We start from the raw sequence: 21,907 nt of genomic DNA, 5'->3' as shown, positions 1-21,907 counted from the left end.
GAGCTGTTGGACACCTTGAAATACTTAAACAGAGGTGCCTAGAAGCTCGAACAGTGTGATATTGGAATTGTAATTTAATCTGAATGATTTTCAGCTACTGAAAATGGAAGAAAATGAAACTCTAGTGTCATGTTTTACACTGCTTCAGTTTATCCATAGTGTAGCTAACTGACCTTTGCACCGAGTTAATCTTTTATTGTCAGCTCTCCTATTCCAACTACACTTAACGTGTGTCGTCCCTTCGGTTAAAGCGGGACTTTTTTGCTTTTTCTAACGACTCATTTATTCGCTTTATAAACGTTTCATTTTTGAGCAGGCGTCGAAGCTGGTGATTAAACTTGCGTCTGAGCGTGAGGGCGCACGCGAAGGCAGCACCCGCTGACCGCCCCCACTGCTGCCGAACAGGAGCTGCGAAGAAGCAGCCGGAGCGACAGACTGTGAGCTAACTTTGTCCTCCCAGGCTTCCCACCCCAAACCGACAGGTCTGTGTTTCTGTTATGTTCAAGTACTGTCGCATTCGCGAAGGATTCACACGTAACGTACAGGCGATAGAATCGGTCAGGCACGCTCGTGACGTTTTTGGTAATTTACAGAGGTACAGCAAAGAAGAAGAAAGAGGAAGGGAGAGAGAGGGAAGGTGGGACTGAGCAGGCGACTCCAAAGTTGACACTTCGTCGTTATGTTCAGTACTTGTTGAATAAGCTGCGTGTGTATATTCAACACTGCAGCCTTTGTGGGCAGCGTGCTGGGGACAGGTACGTTACAAACTCACCTCGTTCGATAAGTGGCCTGTTTCGGCGCAGATAACATCGCTGTTTACTTTTATTGTTATATAGGCATCATTGTTCTGCTGCCTATATTGACTCCCACTGGCTCAGGCGAGTAGGCTGTTTCTCAGCTTTTGTACACAGATGTCAAATTTAAAAAGTCTTCTGTTTAACTGAAACAGTTTTCTGTTCACCAAATGCATAATTCTGGTTTGATTAAACCCCCCTCCAAAAACAAACAAAAAAAAAAAACAACCCTTTCTCGTGTCAGGGTCTACAGTAACACTATGAAGCAGTGACGGAACAGGGACAGACATGGCAGAGCTGGAGATTGACCAGTCCAACCTTCCACGTGTCCAAGAAGGTAAGCACACACTCACAATCCTGTCTTTATAAGTCTTTGAGTGAATGGAAACAGTGTGTAATCGTCCATGGTATATGCTGAGGGAAGCTGTTTTGGTTTAGTCCCTTGACAGGCAGGTCAGGGATTGGGGTCAGTTACTAAACTATAGACAAAAAGCTATAAGGCTGTGAGTGTTTATGGCAACTGCAGCACTGAGAATGCAAACCGCAGACTTGTCTACTCTATCCATCTCAAGTCACAATGAAATTCCCCAAATGAATAACTAGCATCAGTGCTCTGTGCTCATATTAGATCAGGAGTAGCTTGGTCACTATTTGACTTTATGGAGCAGATTGTGCACAGTTGAATACAATTCCTGCAGAAAGAGTCTAGTGCACCATAAAGGGAGCAAAAAGACTGATACAAGAAGGATGAGTGGGAGGGAATTTTCCACACACAGGTTCAGCTGCACACAGATGCTTCCATCACTGGCATTGCTGGTATGCTGTCTGCAGATAAAAGCAAGATATGAGATGAGTGTTTGTGATGTGCAGTTACTTTAAAAGGTGCATTGTTTAAGGCTTGAACTGCAAAACCAGTGTGGTTTTCTCTGGTAAGATACAGACAAGTGAAAATGTACAACCAGCAACATTTTGTAAAAATGCAGCTAAACAATTTTTTTTTTTCAACTTGCATGTTAATAGGAAATCATTCACAGGTTAGGAATTTCTAAGCTGTGGGCTGGATATAAACGGTTAGCTCAGTCTTTGGCATGTCCACACTAATGAATGGGATAGAAATAGGTCTGCATGTCTTTTATCAAGGGAGATAATTCAGCACTCCACTCTTGTTTCCACACACAAAGGGCACACTGTGCAGCTTTGCATTTTCATGCTTTATTGAGCAGAGGCCAATGCACAAGCAAAGCCAGTTATAGCATCTATAAACTTGTCAATGAGACAATAGCAGTATGTAAATCAGTTATCTAATTTTTTGTGCTCATCAAACACTTCAACCCAGTGGGTTTGTCAGACTGCACTGTTGGCACCAAAATTGTTTGCATCTTATTGTGGATGTTTGTGTCTCAAATTTACCAAGAGCCTTGTCCCTCTTCACATCCACTTTCCTCACTATCGAGTAGTCTTGGCCAAGTCAGCTCTCTTTGTTTTCACTGCCCCCCCTTATCTGTTCCTGTTTTGGCTCGGACTCCTCCTGATATAGGCTGATGTGCTGAGGGAATGCACCTCCCAGAGGAATTCCCCCACCTCCCACTCCTTCCTAATTTCACTCTCACCATTTGACCCAGAGTTCTGTGCCCCCCTCTCTTCTCTTTGTTCACCACGACAACCAGGTCTAGTTCATGAGCCGGCTGGCCGCTGACTCTTGAGTTTCTAACACATTACATAGAGCTGTGGGATGGATGGGCAGTTCATGTTTTGGAAGGGAAAAAATTCTGAAGGAGAACAGAACAGTTCAGAGAGGAGGAGAGACAGAGAGAGCGTGTGGGCAGTCAGTGAGAGATTTTGGCTGAAAATAGAACTCTTACCATTTTCTCCAGTTTCTTTCTTGGCAGGCATTTTTACCACTGCTGCTATCCAAGTAGTTGCAAATATGAAAGAGAAGCAGCTCTGTCTACGTTTGATCAGCAGCTTGCTCAAGCTAGATGTCTGACATAATCTGGATCATTTAGTCTTCAACAATTTGCTGTCTGTTCCCCAAAGTTGGTGAAAGTTGTTGAGAGAGCTAAGGTTAAACAGGTAACAGTCGTCAGTAGTTTAGCTGCTGAGAATCTGCACAAACTGAAAGCTCGGAGCCATAAAATCATGTTTGCCTCTATTTTAGAATCTTATTATTTTGTGCTATAGTTTCCAAATGCTGCAGCCAGTTCCTATTGTCTCCTGGATCTTTGATTTACTATCCTCTTAGAAGAAAGACCCAGGCCTGTTAAAGGCCCTTATTAAGAAGCTTACTGTAGGCGCCCCTGGATTTGCACTGAACATATGTTTTTACTGTTGGCCCTGAATGCATCATGCCCTTTCTCCTAAAACCTGTTTAAAATGATAATAACACAGTCTTTTTGCCCCTCCCTAGTAGAAGAGTAATATAACCATACTTTAAAGAAGCTTGGAAAAACAAGTTAACCCACAATTCAGACACACCCACACACACACCCACAAGCTTATACCAGACAAGTCTATTATTTCCTTCATCTTTCCCTCTGTTTAGCTGTCACTCTTCTTTCTGCGCTGGAATTAAGAATAAACTGTCTTGAGCCATCACTTTGTCCTGTCGGATAAAACTTAGACTTAAACTTAAACCCCTTCCCCTCACCGACAGGCTGGATCCTCAAGGACAGGTTGCAGATCCATTTAACGGATATTCTCTTAAGCTCCGCAACAGGTGTAAGTAGTAACGAGTGTCTCTGGTATAGGTTAACTCTCTGCAAGACTTATGGGGTCATTTATGGTGTAAAAAGATCCTTTTGGGGCTTTGTGCTGTCTGGGTGATTTCTACAAACTTTGACTGTTGACCTGCTGTAGAAATGTAACCTCAGAGACTTTATGCTTAGCAGCAACATAGTTTTTTTTCACACTGAGGATTTAGAGAAGGCGTCTGGTGATATTTCACCACAGCAAGATGTCCATGGCCTGTTTCACTTCCCTGTGGTCACAATGTCAGGTTTTTTAAAATGCTGTTCTGTTTTTTGTTTAGGTTTGTGGGCCACCACACTTATCAATAAATATTAAACTTGACATCCCAGATAGCTCAGATGGTTAACACTTGTTTGATCCCTCCCCACTCTCTGCCCACATGTCCTGACTCTCCCATTGTCAAATTTAGATTCATTACAGCTTAAAAAATCTTAAGTTAAAAACATTCTGTCATTTTAAAGAGCTTACGATAAAGTAAACACAATAAAGCAGTCTTCAAGCCTTGAATGCGTCACATCCAAGATGTTTTAATTGTTTCACAGCTGACTGCAGACAAAAAGCTCAGTAGATCACGTTTAGCCATGAATCTGGAGGCCTCCTCAGTTTTTTTCTCAGTGCAGCTTCAGCTAGAAAGAAAGCTTCCAACATCTCTGCTTTTTTGTTTCTTTATTTTTGCACAAATAAATCCATAGATATAAGTAAGGAAACAAGACTATATAGCTGAAATAAAATATGGTTTCTTCAACAGGCCATTGCCATTACTGATGACAAAAAATGGAATCAACCTCACCCTGAATCAAACATGTTTGAGAAGTGAAACTATCCATAAAAGAAAAGTTAGGATTTTTCTTTTTTTTATCCATGTAATGTAATGTCCAGTAAATGCATCAAGTTGTGCTGTAAACCCAACCTGACTCATACACACTGACAAAATTGCAAATAACGTGATAATATTTAAAGATAATGTTAACGTTAGGTGAGCAGTAACATTTAACTCTGTTATTTTGCATTTTCCTTCACTTTAGCATAAAAAACTGGTGGTTATCCTGCAGGTGATGAGACATATTTAGTTTATTTCCATCTTTCACTACAACTTTATAATGGCTGCTTTAATAGGTCCTCCACAATGAGACCTTGGTCCTTTTTTTTTTTTTTTTTACCTAAATAAATCCGGTTGGGATGGCTTAATGGTTTTATATAGTGTTTGAATTGTGATGATATGCTGATATGGTTCGCACAGTATCCTTAATGGCACGATATTGAGGGATCTTTTTGATTAATTAATAGTGGCGTTTAACATTGCATTTAATTATAAGTAATAATGACATCCCTACATGCGAAGGTATTACTATTAGGATTAGATTTGGTTATACGCCTTTAACAAGCTGTCGTCCAGCATAAGAAGCACTTGCAGTGGCCAGTTAATTATGTACACGTGTTCAGCAGTTGCAAGTCTATTCAGTAGTTCTGCCATAAATTCTGCTGTTTTTCTTCAGTTTTTGTAGACAGGAAAATGTACATTCAGTTATTATTAGGATCACAGGTAAAGGTAGCGCTGTGATGGCCCATGAGACACGTTTAGAGGCGTTTCTTATTTACAGTACCAGTCATTTTTTTCATTGAGAAGGTGTATCTGATCTTTTAACTGGCAGTGTATATATGGAAAAAATAATAATATTTGTAGTCGTCTCATATAGTCGATGCTGTACCATTAACTTCGACTCAGTTTTAACTTCATGTTCTACATGTTGATGATGTCAAAACGTATATATTAATGCACTAGCTTGTCCCCTAAGTTCCTTGGATGAGGTTGCCTTTATTTATGAAAGTATTTTTTGTTGGCACACATTTAAGGTGTAGAAAATAGCTCATGTTGTCTTAACATTATGAAATATATGAGATGTTTTGTAGCTTTATTGGTATTTTAGGAGTTATTATAAACAACATATTGCATGTGTGTCAAGACGGCTCATAAACGGAATACTTCAGTATTCTAAGTATCTGCCAGATGAACCGTATGGATGTATAATAAATGCTGTCATCGCCACAGATGCACTACAGCCTGCTCTGGTTGGCTCAGTGGAAGGGATTAGCAAGAAGACAGGTGTTTTTAACTCATGCTCGCCAGCAGGATACATCTGTTCATCAACATTTTCTGTCCTGCTTTTCGTGAATCGCAGCCTCTACTCCAGTTTCCATTGTGAAAATCAGGTAGTTGACTAAACAGTTTTTGCCTGATCACCAAATGTTTAGCATCTTTATAAATGGAGGATACGTTGAAGGCATCGCAGTGGTCCCGTCTGTGTTTATTTTCTCTTGATTTACTCTTGAGTTTGTTTGACAGACTGTTAAACACACTCAGGCTGCAGCACATAGAGGCTATGGCAGATCAGGAAAGACCACTGTAAACACTTGGCATGTTTACAGATTACAGTAACTGTCCTCAAATACTAAAGGTGTTAAGATTTATATTCACTTCAAATAGTAAAGTTTTAAATGGCACTCAAGTTAAAACTGTCAAGTTATTTGTTTGGATGTTAGTCATGTCCTTTGCTTCTTTTTTGACAAAATGAAAAACAGATTATATGTTTTATTGCTATATATAGCAGCAAGTTCCGGGACAGCAGAATTATGGGGTAGAAAAGCTGATAGTTAAAGCCTTTGGATATGTGATGGTGTTGCAGACTTCACTGTGTAGTGCATTTGTACCAACAGCACAGTGTCTAAGGATGCAGGGTTACAGCTAGTAGTTTGTAAACTTTGCATGATCATTTGGGAGCGCACACTGTGGCAAAAGCTTAATCTAACTCTTAATTCTTGAGTTTCAACAAAAATTTGCTGTTAAATATGACAAAACTGCCATTCACGCACGCAGTCACATTTGGAGCATGTGACATCATTGTTTTATAGTTGAACCTGGTGCTCTGTTCTTGAACTCAGTGACTGCTAATTTTGGTCACAGATGTTTTTTTTAAACCATCATGCCCTGTTTGGATGAAGATTTTATAGACCCTTAAATGTGCTCTAAGTTTATTCCTGCCAGAGTGATGGATGTTTTTTTTTTCTCTTGTTTTCGGCAGTATAAACACTCATCACCACACAGAGTTTGTATTCTGGTCTGAATAAAGCCATAGAGATATTGCTGTCAGCTTTCAGTAGATGTAGTAATCAAACTCTGAAAGCTGCTTTGTGTTAAACACTTGCTTCCTGCTTCCATGCATTGTTAAATTATTTGTAACTGTGTGTGTGACACTGACATGTTGATGCTATCTATTGTTTCAGTGTGCCAGAGTTTTGCTGTGCTGGAAGATGGAGCGTTGGCACACAACCTGCAGGAGCAGGAGAGTATGTACAAAGTTAATTACAATGTGGTAGCTGCATAAAAAGCAGATGTAGAATGATCACCTCTCTGACAAAGTTAACAAACACTGAAAATGTATAAGCTTCCCAAAAGAAGAATTTCTGACAGAGCTCTTGTACTGCATTGCATGTACATGTGTTTTAAAAATGTTTTCAGTGACTAATAAAGCAAATTGAATGCACATTGAACCATAGCTAACTTTCTATCTCGGTCTGTTTTTGCTTTGCCCTCATAGTTGAGCAATACTATACCACCAATATCCAGAAGAACCAGCTTGTGCAGAATGACATCCGTGTGGCCAAGAGGCTCCAGGATGAGGAGGAGGAGCAGAGGGCACAGCAGAGTGCCCTCCTTAAGCAGACTACCAAACAAATGTATGCAGCTGTGCTTCTCCTACACCTCATAGTGCTGCACCATTCACACATCACTACAAATCTTTGCCCTCAATATGTAACATATGCTCTGTATGTAGGTTCATAATGCTTTTCTTTTGTATTTACGTTGTTCTCTGCTAATTTCTGTAGTAATTAGTCTCTATTGTGTGAAGTCATTTCCCTCCCTGATTGCTCTGCAGAGAGGAGCAGGACTTTGAGTATGCTTGCATGATTCAGGAAGAGCTCCAACGCCATGCCGAGGAGGCACACCGGAGAGAGCAGAGTGATGAGGTAAATGTTTATTTACTTCTATTTGCTCATATAGCACTTCTTTTATCTCCTAAACATTAAGACAACAAGTTAAGTATGTGTTTGATCTTCTTTTGCAATGTGACAATAATTTAGTCTTAATTTAGTTTTGTTTTTTGTTTGTTTGTTTTTTGAATCAGGGTCAGCTAAAACAGCTAACTTACCTCATAATTTGCTCGCTATCTAATATTAGCTCCCCTGGCTAGTTCCATTTTGCAGTCTAAACAACACCCAGTCATCACTCATTCTAACAGTAGCTTCAATCTCTGCCAACATAAATTGTGCCAAATATGGAGACAGGTCAGTTTAAATGAACAAACAAACAAAAATCCTTTCCTCAGTTCATCTGATTTGCTGGATGACATCACACTAAAGAGCTGATGCACAGCTTGAATTCTGTCAAGGAAAGAAAGTCTATTTTTTTTTAAATTGAACCTCCTGAGACCTGAGCTTTACTTTGACTTAATTAAAGATTTCTTCTGGCTTTTTAGTGTTAGGAGGAACCAATAAATAGAAATGTATGATTTGTTATTATACACATTTTTATGATTATACATATTTTATTATATATGATGTAGATATCATTATTTTAATTATATCTTTGTTGAAAACAGTCTGTTCTGACACCACCAAATTGCTGTGTAAGTGTTGACAGTTTCCATTTCCACAGAATTTAGTTTTACTGTGCAGAAAACCAAATATGTAATGTCCTCGTACGAGGATGCTAGGACTCAGAAGGTTAAACAACGGTGAATAAGGCACTGCAGAGAATATTGTGGAAGTCAGAGCTGCCCCTAAAAGACCGCTGCAGGAAACCATGGTTAGAAGAGTGAAAGATATTTCTCTAAACCTCACACACTCTCTTCCTGGTATTAAGCTGAATTCTCTCCCTGATAATCAAAAGATGAAACCTCAACAGCAATTGAAGAAATCATTTTGATAGATTTGCTCTCAAAAGAACAAACCCTACAAGACAATGTATGAACAAGTTTACCTTTGGCAAAAAATAATAATTAAAATAACATGCAACCTCTTGCTTATATTAAGAAGCAGGAAAGTATCACTCATCTTTTATAAAAAAAAAACTCAAAAATAATCACTAAAATTGGAAAAAATAAAATGAGAGACAAGCTACCAATTATTGTTATTATTAAAGTATTATTGACAAAGCAATTCACAATTTGGCAATGAAACAGTAGGTTTGTCTCAAGTTTGCTCAAACTTAAGATAGATAGACAAGCAGAAATAAATGTATCCTGAGTTTGCCACATTGTAGACAAATGTGTTCAAAGCCACTCAATCAAAATAATTGCCAAGTGATTTAAATGAGTCTTTAAATCATGAAAAATTTAGCCATTTTCTCTGCTAACAGGTACTGAGGTTATGTCTGCAGAACATCCTGACAAACAGAACTCAGATCAGCTTAAATGAACCACACCATCAAACAAAGCAACAAACAACTGCACACTGTATATGAAATATTATAAACAGCTCCAGGATTTAGATTAAGTTACCATAATAAGTCTGTACAACAAACACATCACATCAACACATCAGTGCAGTGTGAGCAAACAGCAGGAGGAGGGAAAGACTCTGTCCACCAGTTGTAGAGGTGTATTGGTGCATGGGTCAGTCCCAGGTGTCTTAGGCAAGTTCTAGTGGTGAGCCATAATTTTCTACCTCGCTATGTACAAAATAAAACCACTGAATAAAAAACGATAAATGTCTGTCCTTGTCTTGTTGACTAGCCACATTCACCTATTTAACTATATTCATTTGGCATTCCTCGGTGTATATGGTCTGTACAGCTACAAAGTGCTTTTTTTTCCTATCATGCATATATATTCACTCCTGAAACTACTTTTTTTTGTCTGGGTGTGTAGCTCTAGATACATTATTGTGGGTCTGGTTAGAATTGTTCATTGTAGGGGTCTGGATGGCTTTTGCTTGTCTTGTATATTTAATACTGCTGTATCATGGAGATGTGACTTTTAGACTGGCCCTAAAAATCCTGATCAAAAAACTAATGAAAAACTCAAATAGCACATCTCTGTAATTTAGTAAAATTCCGTTCTCAGTCTTTTTAACATGCTCCAAGCATCTGTTATCTACGATAAGTAACATGTTTCTATGCAAATCTCTGAATTTATTTTATTTGGGCTTTAAGAGAAGTCACATTCAGCACAGGGACTCACAAACATGTGCCTGTTAAGAACAGGGCAAGAAGTATCCTGACTTTGCTCCCTCTCTTATGAGTAACTAAATCAGTTATGGTATAGTTGCAGCAAAATGTGCATCTGATGGATCTACTGTGTACCCAGAGGGCTGTATGAGGAGCAAAGTCAGCTGCTAACCAGACACACAACCCATCAGCCGCTAATTTCAGGGTGTCTCTGGTGGTTAATTCCAACTCAACCTTCTTTACAGAATGCACTCATATAGTGTGTGCACAGTTAATTTTTGCAGGATGTGCACAGTTGATCAGCTGAAAGTCACTATGTCCTAAACCTGTAATATTAGAAACACAAAAAGCTGAAAAATTTCAGTACATCTGTAAGTAGTAAAAGTAAACATAGTTCATGTACAACAAGAAATCCTGTGTAGACTTGGCTTCCTGTTTTACTTAAAATTAGAAATTGGTTTAGTTTGCTTTCAGTTTTAATTAAAGTCAGAATTAAAGATACAGAAATTGTTTATATGATGCTTCACTAGTTATTTGTCTTTCCATCTTTTTTCTCATAATTGGTAGAAAAGCACTGGATCTCCAAAATGTCCCAATGAAACCAAAAAAAAAAAAAAACAATCTTGTAGCCTAAGCATGACAGGGAAACTAGATGGCAACAATCTGTCTACTTTGTTGTTTTCATGCTCCCTTTCCCTTTAGCTCCCTTTAGAATTTTGACTAGATAGTCTCCAGTGTTGATATAAGTTACTTTACTAAGACAAAAAAAAAAACTGTTCCACCAGCAGTGGAAACCAGTAACTGAGCTGCATAAGATGCAGAGCATTGTGGGGTAAAGGAGTTGGCTCTGCCATGAAACTTCCCAGCTGGTCCAGTGGTCTGTGCCTCCAGGCTACTCCAGCAAAATATTTTTCTTAACACTGCAGTTTCCGTTTTAGTGGCGGCTAAAGCTCCTTGTTTAGAGGTCGTGTTGTCCATTCACCATTGCTGAACAACTTGGATTTGAGCTCTGATATTTGCACTCAGGTTGAATTTTAAAGCCTAGATTACCTCTTGGGTATGCATTAATTTATTTTTATGAGCACTAATGTAAAGATCAAGTGAATCATTAATGTTTTCGTTTAGCGTATACCTTCCTTAATGACTGGCTGATCTGAGGTGTTGATTAAATGTTTGCCTCCCTGTAGATTGTCTTCAATTAAGGAACAGAAGGTGTCGGGCTGTGCAGTTTTAAATGCCAGATCCCCATGGCACTAAACATCTAACCTGCCATAGCAAGCTGCTAATTGTGTGCTGATGCTGGCAAAGTGGCTCACACTCACAACCTGAGTGCACACCAAAGGAGCTGGGCTTGCTTTTTGTTTTGATTTATGCTACAAATGCTCCCTACAGGGAGAGATTTCACAGAATTCATAGATGGAATTTGTTAATTAGTTCTTGCCTTTATAAGAAAAGCATCACCAAGATGTGATTCCCCCCACCACTACACACACACACACACACACCACCCCTCAACACAGACACTCAGAGCAAAGACATACAGCTGCTCTTATAATTTCTATTGGCAAACATATGGACCTGCCTCTGTTAGTTTTTCTCCGTTTTTCTGTTGAGTCATACACTGGCTTGGTATTAAATAGATATAATATTTTTTCAGTATTGTTTCTTTTTCTGAACCAGATTTAAAAGAACTGACCAGATGTAAGGGGAAGAGTGCTGTGAAAGAGTTTTTCTTGTTTAGTCTATGCTATGCTGCCATCTGATGGCTGAAAATGAAACCTTATAGCAGGGGTGTCAAACTCCGGTCCTCGAGGGGCCGGTGTCCTGCAGGTTTTCATCTTTTCCCTGATCTAACACACCTGACTGAAATTAATAGGTTATTGTGAAGAAGTTGACAAGAAGCTGTTGGATCCATTTGATATTATTCAGGTGTGTTAGATCAAGGATATGATGAAAACCTGCAGGGCACCGGCCCTCGATGGTCGGAGTTTTACATCCCTAGAGTTTTACTCATGTCATTTATTTAAAATCAGCCTTGTATTTCTCCTCCGTTGTCATGTCTGTGACCCAGAAATTGTTCACAGCCACATATTTTAAATGATGTCTCAACTGAATTAATCTCACTGAGAGACGATTGAGGAGAACGAAGGCTTGGCAAAAGAACTGTGAGCAAGGATAGTTTATACTTTGTGGCCATTTTTTCAGCATCTGTGATGTCTGCAAGGGGTGTGAAACATCAGTCCTTAATTGCTGATTGAAGTAAAAGTAATATTTATACATTCTAGAATATAATCAAATGTATATTGTGTGACAGAAGCAGTAATTGTGGCCCTTGTGGTGTCTTAAAGTGCTTTTGTCAGTATTTTTGATGTTGTGGCAGATGTCTCAACATTACAACTCATGCAGCTCATCTCATACCCTGAACATGGACATTGTTTTTAAGAACCTTTTAATTATCTATGTTTACGTTTTAGAAAAATTGATGACTGCTCAGTCTGGTGCAGGTTTTTGATGTTTCTCTGTTTTAAGGTTTCAACACATCTGATTCAAATGAAGAGTCACTGAGCAGAACCTGATAAGTTGTAGGATCCATTTAATTTCAATCCGGTGTGTGGAGCATGGAAACATTGAATACCTGCAGGAATGATGTTCTCTAGGACTGAACTTGCCTACCCCTGGTCTAGTGGCTCTGGTTTAGATTTGACCTGTGATGCTTAAGAGTGATAAAAGCAGAGATTTCTTCAAAGAAAAGATTGGCATCAAGCATGGAAAACGTAGTCAGCTACTACCATTTTTATGTTGGATAGATCTCTGCTGGAAACATTTTTTATGACCTCAACCCACAAATTTAAAGTTAATGGATCCCGTCACTTTGGCTGGAGGGAGTACAAATCTTTTCTGGTCATGCCCAAAAGTGAAACGTGTCCTTCACCATATTGTACCTTAAAATCTTACCCGAAGCTCTGATCAAAAATAACGAATATCTTCTAAGATATTTTTGGCTACCAGGAAAAAAAATACATTACTAAGTGCTGCTTTCAGAGGACCTCTTCCACTACTGAGCAGCTTGTCAAGATAATTTGCTTCATTTGCTCAAATAGAGAAACTCACCTTTTCCTCTCCAGCTTCACAAAGAAAATGGACACATATTAGCAGGGAAATGTGCAGATATGTAACTTCCCTCTTTTTTACTTGTGTACATTGTTACATGTGGTTTGGGATTTGTGAAACATACTAGATACTCATTTTGGTTTCTGTATATAAAGAAAAAACAGTTAAATAATACAGCTGATGTTTCTATAGTAATGCTTTTGTTGTATGTAAAGTACCTGGAATTGTCTCATACATGAAATGTGCTATACAAATAAACCTGCCTTGCCTTACAGGAAATAGCTAAACGACTGCAGGAAGAGGAGGAGCAGGGGGTCAGAAGAAGGAGCAGAGGACATGAAGGTCATAGTGAAGGTACACATTTGATTTTATTCTGTTTAGTTTTTTTTTTTGGGGGGGGGGGGTCAGGTTGTTTTGTTTTTGTTTGTTTGTTTTTTAATTGCATACTTTTTAAGCAGATTACTAACTATCTAGTAATTTTCTACAGAAATGTCAGCATGAACAAAATGTGCCACCTGTAGGTATTCATCTCCACATAGTTTTTTCTTCTGGATCAGTTGCATGAATGAGCTGTTGTGTTTTGTGTTTTCTGCATGACGGTGTGTTTATAGGGTCTCATCCAAACTAAAAATGGAAACTGGAAAGCCTTGTTGTGTATCTAACACTGTTAAAATGTTAAGAATAAAACACTGTCATGACTTGCAGCTTTTTAAATACTTTGTTTTGCCTCATTATAAAGTGCACTTGTCTTGTAGCATCCACTAACAGACTCACCCACCCCCCTGCTTTTGTGTTTGCATGTTTGGCAATACTAAGGCAGCAGCAGTGACCCTGAGCTATCCCCACACCAGCACACACTCAGCCGCCTTCACCAAGAGGAGCAGTCCTCACCTATCACCACCAGATGGCAGTATTCTACCTCTCAGAATGGCCGGGATTTAACTGGGCCTCAGACAAGCTCCCCCAGGAGGGTCGCAGCTCAGATAAACACAACTTCGTGGTCAAATCAAGGACATGCAGATTCCATTAGGCAAGCAAGGGATCAGTTTAGAGAGACTCTAAGTGAAGATTCAGAGGACTCAGACACAGTTTTTACTAAACAGCTCTCAATGTGGTCTCAGAGATTGTTCCAAAGACACAACACAACACCCCATCGGGAGCCAACGTCTTCACGTCAGCCTCACCAGAGAAAATACAAAAGTCTGTGTTCTCGCAGCAGTTTCACCAATGAGTTCAAAGGCTGTGAGCAGGAGGTAGAGGGCTGTGATGAGGACTTTTATGAAGATAATGATCAACAAAAGAGAATATCTAGAAATCTGTATCAGGAAAGCAACCACCGAGATGAGAATGAAGGTTGGCACAGGAGAAGGGATCAGGATACAGATTGTGTGAGAGCTGATGCTAGAGAAAGGCGATGTAGCCGCAGTGAATCAGTCAGGATACACAACAGGAGCACACACAGGAGCAGAGATTTGTCAAGGACCTGGAGCTATAAGGACAACCCTGACAAACATGTCCGTTTTCAGGATGACAAGAGCGGTAATCACAGGCAGCAGAGTGAAAGCAGCAAAGTGTGGGAAATGCTTGGCCATATACTCAGAGAAAGGGGTGTGCCTGTGAGGGTCGGTGGCAGTGGGGCGCCACTGCAAATATTGCCTCAAAGCAGAGACAGCCAGGTGCTTCAAGGGAGTGAGGTCTCCTGCAGCGACTCCCAGCCACATCAGAGAGCCTTCCAGAGAGCTGCCACCACCAGGCACAGTTTCCATGGAGATATCAGGGAGAGGAGGAGAATGTCACACAGAGAGAACAGTGGGAGAGATCACAGAGAGGATCGAGACAGACACCATGATAATGGAGAGGTTTATGAGATTCCTAGTAGAAACTTTTCCATGGCTAACAGAGACAGACAAGGCAGCAGAAGGTGGAAAGAGCACAAATTCACTCACAATGAAGAGACTGGAAGAAGGAATTCAAATGATAACAGAGTCAGGAGGACGACAAGTGAACGAAGTCATTGGCACAGGATCACAGAAGAAAGGTTGAGCTCAGAGCAGGAGCAGGAGCAGGAGGTTGAGAGGAGAGTAGAGCATCCCAGACGGAGAGCGCTACAACGTAGCCAAAGCCTCAGCAGCCGCAGCAGCAGCAGGGCTTCAACCAGGCATAGGTCACGGCACATAGCAGCAGGTAACACCCAGACCTGCAGCCAACTCTAATCTGCAGAGGGGAAAGCTTCCAATGCTGTGCTCTTTTTCTCTCTACATACGTCTGCTCCTCTAATCATCTTTCCTTAATCAGGTCTAATGTGGAGCTTGAGCTGTGAATTTGATTTCTTATTGAACGGGAACATTATCTACTTCTACATCTGTGTTTCTTAAATAATCTTCCATGTGTTTTCATTTTCTCTCTTTCGGTTTTGATTAGTTAAAAGAAGAAACTACAGACCTCATTTCAAACTCATTCCAAATGCCTTTATTCTCTGTATCCTCTTACCTTTTGGTGTTATTCTTGATATAATCAGGCTTTGTCTGTAAGGCTCTTTCAGCACTTTTATCAGATTCATCACTGATCATCACTGCTTTTCATGCTCTTAGTCATGCCTTTGTGTACTTGGTAATTGTATAGTCATACTTTAACTGCAGGAGCGTTACTGGAGCCAAGCGGGACAAGTCTGGACCTGGGGGAGCTGCATCAAGTCCTACAAGATGAAGAACTGGCACGTATTTTGCAGGAGGAAGAGGAAACGTTGTTGAGGAGAGTAAGTAACCAAAGATTTAAGGAAGATTAAAGAAGAACAGAAAGTCAGTGGCTTATTTTTTGTTTTTATTTTTCTGTTTTTATTGTTTAATTTATTTGTTATCACAGAACTCCCAGCCATCTCCACCAAGTTCTTATCCAGAAGGGGATTTCAGAGTCGCACAGGTTGCTCAGGATGAGGTACATCAATGAACTGATATGTCATCAGCACTCATTTATCTCAAGTTTAACATTTTATTAAATAGTGATTTATTTATTTATTTATTTATTTTTTGTACAAGGAAATTGCACATTTTATGCAGAAGCAGGAAATCAAGTCAAAGCGTAGATCTCGTGAGCTAGAAGGCCCGGCATCATGGCGTGAGCACAGAGCAATGATCAGTCACCATGACAGGCAAGCTGCAAGAGAGAGGAAGGTAAACGTGTTGCACACACCGACAAACACAACACCTTGTCCGATGCTCAGCTTTTAAAATAAACTTTGTCCGCTTCATCAGGTCCAGCGAGAGAGACTCGATTCAGAGGGCCTTCCTTCTCCAACTGAGGACTGCTCCCCAGAAAACCAGCCACCAAGCCCCATTCATGTCATACCGTAATAAAACAAATATAAAAAAAGATTAACTTTTTTATTTAAAAAATGTTGTATATGTATGTATATGCTGATTCTGAACCACTGACATTCCAGAAATGCTCAGCAGATAAGAAACATTGCAGAGGAGTTAGACCCAACCTTCCAAGCCAGAAGGCACAGCACGGAGAGACAAGCAGGTACTGTAAACAGGAAACTTAACTCTCAAAACGAAACCTTTAAAACAATAGCAGGGCATTCATGTTTTCTCCCATCATAGGTCCAGCCTGTGGGTCACTTCCCATGCCACAATCCGGCTTACACGACTTCCTTGAAGAACCGACTTTCATTCCGCCGACAAAGCGACAAACTGAAAAGTCAAGATGGAATAAACCCAAAGAGAAGAAGGAGAACTGCAAGCAGCAATAATCTCCAGCACATTGTTAGAGGGAATATATTTTGTATATAACATTTTCAGTATAGCTATAGTTCTCATTGCTTACTACTTTAATGTTAAAAATTAAAGCGGCTGCCCCTGATAGCACTTTAGAGCAGTGGAACAAGGACAGATTTTAGAATATTTCTTCATTAAGTTATGAAAGACAAGATCTTAGACTCAGCATTTTCTAAGGTGATTTTTTTTTCTTCTCTTAAAACACTATTGACAGTCAACAGTACACTTCCAGCAACCAAAATACCCCCACCCCCCCTCTTAAGATTTAAATCTCTGCTTCAGACACACTGAATGCAGGCCAACGGTTTAATGGTTATTATCTCAGTCCCAGTATGTGGCACAATATTAAAATTTTGAGGGTTTTGTTTTTTATTTTATTTAACCTTTATTTAACCAGGTAAAAAAATGTTTGAGAACCAGTTCTCATTTGCAAACATGACCTGGCATGTTATAGCATACACATGATTTGTGTGTGCTATAAACTCTGTGTTTGCTCTAATTTTACCAAGAAGACAAAAAAGAGAGTTAAAGAGATTTGATGGCGAATGGATTTCAGTTACATAGTTTACTGGCAAGTTTCCACTGCTGGAGCAGCCGCCATCTCTATACTTAGCAGTTTGTAAGGTTTTCAGTCCAGTTTACAACTGCATGATGACAATCAAGAAGCTTAATTTTAGTGATAAAAAAACAAAATAGCCATTGTTAAGGATTTGTAATTGTATTTTATTTACCTTCTGTGGTAAAATACTGTGTGATATTGTGATGCAAATATATCCAATAAGATGGTGAAATTTGTGAAATGCTGGGCTAGGCTCCAGAATTGGAATAAGTGGTGTAGAAAATTAATACATGAAGATTATGAAAAATATTTTTTACTTTTGGCAACAGTATAAGAAACAAAGCGGACTCCGCTCCATGCTCAATTACCAACTACTTTTGCTGGCTTTTAGAGCTACATTTCAATCACTGAAACATGACACCGGTGACAGGAACTGAGATTACAGATTGGTGAAACATTATTCTTCATACTAATATAATACTAAAAGTAGGGGAAAAATAATAATAATAAAAAAAAAAACCCGAATCCCTTGGGCTTGATATGCATGTGTATGTTTTAATTTACTGGTCTCCATTTTTTTTTTATATTTAATTTTTTTTTGTGCCTAATTTGTTATTTCATCTACATTTAAGTCTCTAGTTTTTTTTTTGTTGTTTTTTTTTACAAATAAAATAAGCCAACTTTTCGTAGGACAACAATCTGCAGCTGTTCTGTATGAAAGTGCAACAAATAAAAAAAATAATATTTTATTGGGTGTTACAACAGTACAGTATCAAATGTCTGCTTTCAAGAGTCAATAACCTTTATAAAAATAAGTCTTTAAAGTAACTGTAAGGCAGAAAGGTGTCTTCAAACCACAAGTGCATTCAGTATTAAAGTGGTAGACATAAGATGAAATAAAGTGCTACATTTGGCTGTAATATGGTAACTCTTCTCCAGACAACACCTGTAAACTTTGACACCTTTCAAACAGACATCATTGCTGACTTGTGACTCATAGGTATCAAGTGAACTGATGCAACTCTCTAGATGTGGGTTAACATTTTCACCTTTAAAAGCCTACACAGCAAATTAAACTTTCCATCAAGTGAAGAAACACGCCTGCTACAGTTCAGAAGACATACAGCTTTACAATAAAAGAAAAAAACACGGTCTTGCTGCCCACCTTGCTGTGTTAAAGGAGAAAAGTTTCACAGAACACAGGCCTGGCAGGGGATTTCCACACCTTTGAGCCTCATTTTGATAACTTTTGTCCGTCATATTTATCATGTGTCATAAGTAATCAGACAATTTCACATGACACGTGAGGTGGGAACTATTAAAATCTATTAGCAATGTGCTTGTCATAACAGTTCTTTGAACACTCATAGCTTGCTAATCCTTGCACATATGGCAAGTCTTGACTTGTGAAGCAGTGGTTCACTGAAGCTGAACTAGATTTTTATTTCTGCATTATACTGGCACTGTAAGTATTGTGCTATCTGTAGGCTCTCCCTGCTTTAAATTGTATTGCTGGATTATTTATTAACAAAAAGGGAAAACCCCTTTGGAATTTTTCATGACAAATGAACTAATAGCAGGAAAGTCCATATAATTCCTGTTACAGTAACGTTAAGTACAGTGAAAGAGACTAAATGTCAAGCTGCCCTTGGTATGAAAATATTTACAACTACTGACAGACTTACTACTTTCGCAATTAATCACAGGGAGCGGAAGCCACAGAAATATGCGACTATGACTCCCCCGAGAACCTGTTTGAATAAAAGATGATAATGAAAATGGAAATGACATTTTTCTAGTTTGGTTGTGCTTACATAATATAGTACATCACTCTACAGAATATCTACAAATTCTGAAGTTAACTAGGTCGATCATTAGAGTCAAAATGAAAGCTGATTACATTTGGAGACATGTGTGGGTTCAGAATTAGGAACAATTAAAAGCTGCCTGGACAGCTGAACACTCACCTGTACTGTACTTTCAAAATTACCAACACTCAGCTGCTTTTCAGCACAGACATGCAAATATCAGAACAAGAAACTCATTCATACTCTGTCACATCATAGTCCACTCACTCAACTGGCCTTTTTTTTTAACAGTGATAACAAGTACATTATTTAAAAAACATGGTTTGGTTTCTAAGTTTACAAAGGGGAAAACACAGCTGGTGCTTTTGAGTCCTCTTTAGTTTCCCTTTCTGAAATCCCTTTCATCCCTTCTGTCTTTACAGGACTTTTGTAGTTGTATCCTGGTGTGAATACTAAGCAAAATGTTACCTGATGTTGTACTAACTTGTAGGTTTGATGCATAAAAGGCAGCTGATTGAACACAGCTGTTGTGTTTCCTTCTATAAGAAGCAAGAAAATGTATGCAAGAGTGAAATCTTTCAAACCTCTGGCTAAGTATCACAAAGATGAATTCCATTCAAGATTCTGTTTTTTAAACAAGAATTCAACAAAATTTCAACAGTCACTTCAATCCGTCATGGCTCTCCAGCCTCCTTTCATTCACACGATGAGCTGCCCTGCCGGCCCCTTGGAGATCAGCGACTCTGTGCTGCTGCCCTGTTCTTGCTGAGCTTCGTTAAAACTGCACTCAACCGCTATTAATGTCCTGGGATCATCTTATGGAGAAAAGGAAGGAAAAGAGAGAAATCAAATAATTTAATAAAACGTTCAGAAAGTATGTGTAATAATTCAGGTGCAGGACAATCATTCCTGGAGTAAATTACCTGTAGGTGGTCTAATTATGGGTGTTTTCGAGTCTGGATTTTCTGGCTTCTTTTCTTTCTTGTTGAATCTCAAAGCCATAATGATGATGATAATGAAGAAAGAGGCCATCAGAACCGTGCCGATGATCAGAGGTATAACGAATGGCAATGCTTGATCTGCATCATCTGTTTCAAAGCAGCAACAAACCATTGCTCACTTTACTTGAAAACAAGAACTGAACAACCAAACATGAGAAATGTAATAGTGCCTTACTCGGTTTCTTTGAATGGGTCACAGGAAGGTGTGACACACATAGAATGTCAGATGTTGCATTTCCTTTGGCCACAATCACCTGATCTGGACTGGGACACCTTTGAGGAATAATAAAGATTAATAGAAGAATTAGTTTTCTTGATTTCCATCTAATCTAAAGCAAAACATGTTGTGGCAGCAACTGGTTGAGAAAGAGAGATCACTCACTTGTTACTCCAGGGTTTACACTTCTGGTGACCTTTGTCATTGTAAGTTCCATTAGGGCATGGTCTGCAAGAACCTGTGAAGAATATCTTTCAGCTTTAATTGTAACATACATAGCATGCTACTAAAATAATCTGTTTTATTTACAGTTTAACTTACGATCACTTGTGGGCTCTTGGCCTTTGTCACATTTCTCTGTACAGAAGGAGCAGTGGTCATTTCCACAGACATAGCCTTCTTTACAGCCACACTTCGTGTTACTTGTGGCTGTGCAGCTTTCCAGTTGGACTTGAACACCTACATTAGGATAAAATGTGACATTTTAAAGTAAGCTCAAACTGAATTCCTAAGAAAAATGTTTGAGGTGGTTATTGTCACTTAATTATTCAAATAGCATACCAACACATAGTGTACACCTGCTGCATCTATAATCCTTTGCATTCACTGTAAAGCTCCCAGCTTCACATGGTTTACAGAGGTTCGCTGGAAGTGGACCACATTCCTTGACCAGGCGATTCCCTGCAAACACATAGGTGCATTAGATTTGAGTAACAAACACTAAAAAAAAAAAAAGAAGGAAAACCCAGAAACCAGTAACTAGACTGTAAGCTGTTGTCACATTAGCAGACAGATTTGGAAAGTCATCTAAAATCCTAACGTTTGGATTCTTGCAAAGCTTCACATTTATTAATTATATCTGATCTGTAAATGCAGCAATCTGTTACAACTTTGTGGGACTAGTTGAGAAAACCACTGAAACTTTATTTGGTTACAAACAACCACCACAAAGGAACTCGTGAGGACTGGGATGTGATGGATTGATTTAAACACTCAGATATTCAAAATATGCCTTAATATTACAGTAATAACACAACTGTACAATATAGACCACAAAGATGATTTACTATGTTTAGTGTTAGAAGTTTATGCTCAGTGTGTCTTTAATTACTTACCAGCATGACATTCCTCACAGCAAACATTGTCTCCGTTTGGTTGCCACTTCTTGCAGCCGACCGTTGTCTTTTCAAGGCTGCACAAACTGCCCTGTATTAGCAGAGCGAGAACCATCGGCCAAAGGATCACAGCCATCCTGATTTCAGCTCTCAAGTCTTGTCAGTAAGGATCCAGAAGTTAATCCAAGAAGTATCCCAGCTTTTATATTGTTCCACAGTTTTATATATTTTTTGTTTGTTAATCTAAATCTTCAGCTTTACTCTGTACTAATTCGTTGGTGCTCCCTTTAATGCAAAGTTTAAAAGACCCTAAGGCACAGCTCTGTGTTACAAGTCTTTCTTTGCTGTTGCCTCAGACCTCAAACACTGTGCAGCTGGCTCAGTGGTTTTTATTTCTATGAGTAGGGCGTGTCTTAAAAGTGTGACATCAGATCTGTAAATGAACAGCAGCAAAGTTAAAGCTGTAAAATGTAACAAACATACAAATTAAGATGTCCTTTTTTTGTCAAGAGTCTTTTTATTTTAATTTACTTCAGGGAAGTTAAAGATCAT

The 21,907-nt window shown here is 39.1% G+C and overlaps 2 protein-coding genes across 5 annotated transcripts; one reads left to right on the top strand and one right to left on the bottom strand.

Moving 5' to 3' along the window:
• Window positions 1-230: 230 nt before the first annotated feature.
• On the top strand, window positions 231-17,706 carry ccdc187 (coiled-coil domain containing 187). 4 transcript variants are annotated; one of them, XM_042003750.1, is made up of 13 exons: window positions 231-482; window positions 1,048-1,131; window positions 6,825-6,887; window positions 7,139-7,277; window positions 7,478-7,568; window positions 13,155-13,233; window positions 13,696-15,063; window positions 15,519-15,634; window positions 15,742-15,813; window positions 15,915-16,049; window positions 16,131-16,225; window positions 16,319-16,401; window positions 16,482-17,706. In XM_042003750.1, the coding sequence occupies exons 2-13, from the start codon at window positions 1,083-1,085 to the stop codon at window positions 16,628-16,630; spliced, it is 2,439 nt and encodes an 812-aa protein (XP_041859684.1). In that variant the 5' UTR covers window positions 231-482; window positions 1,048-1,082; the 3' UTR covers window positions 16,631-17,706. The 4 variants fall into 4 exon arrangements, with proteins under 4 accessions (XP_041859684.1, XP_041859682.1, XP_041859685.1 ...); XM_042003748.1 differs by having other exon boundaries at window positions 232-482; window positions 1,039-1,131; XM_042003749.1 differs by lacking the exon at window positions 231-482 and adding an exon at window positions 498-755 and having other exon boundaries at window positions 1,039-1,131.
• A 240-nt stretch (window positions 17,707-17,946) lies between these two features.
• On the bottom strand, window positions 17,947-21,728 carry tnfrsf9a (tumor necrosis factor receptor superfamily, member 9a). Its single transcript, XM_042003769.1, has 7 exons — window positions 21,356-21,728; window positions 20,802-20,921; window positions 20,562-20,699; window positions 20,406-20,478; window positions 20,199-20,296; window positions 19,946-20,110; window positions 17,947-19,837 (listed from the first exon to the last, which is right to left on the bottom strand). The coding sequence occupies exons 1-7, from the start codon at window positions 21,489-21,491 to the stop codon at window positions 19,722-19,724; spliced, it is 846 nt and encodes a 281-aa protein (XP_041859703.1). The 5' UTR covers window positions 21,492-21,728; the 3' UTR covers window positions 17,947-19,721.
• Between the last annotated feature and the right edge of the window lie 179 nt (window positions 21,729-21,907).

The sequence above is a fragment of the Melanotaenia boesemani genome, chromosome 13 (genome assembly GCF_017639745.1).
Source record: "Melanotaenia boesemani isolate fMelBoe1 chromosome 13, fMelBoe1.pri, whole genome shotgun sequence".
NCBI lineage: Eukaryota > Metazoa > Chordata > Actinopteri > Atheriniformes > Melanotaeniidae > Melanotaenia > Melanotaenia boesemani.
Note: the sequence above shows the minus strand (reverse complement) of the source record. Positions and strands in the feature narration are given on the sequence as shown.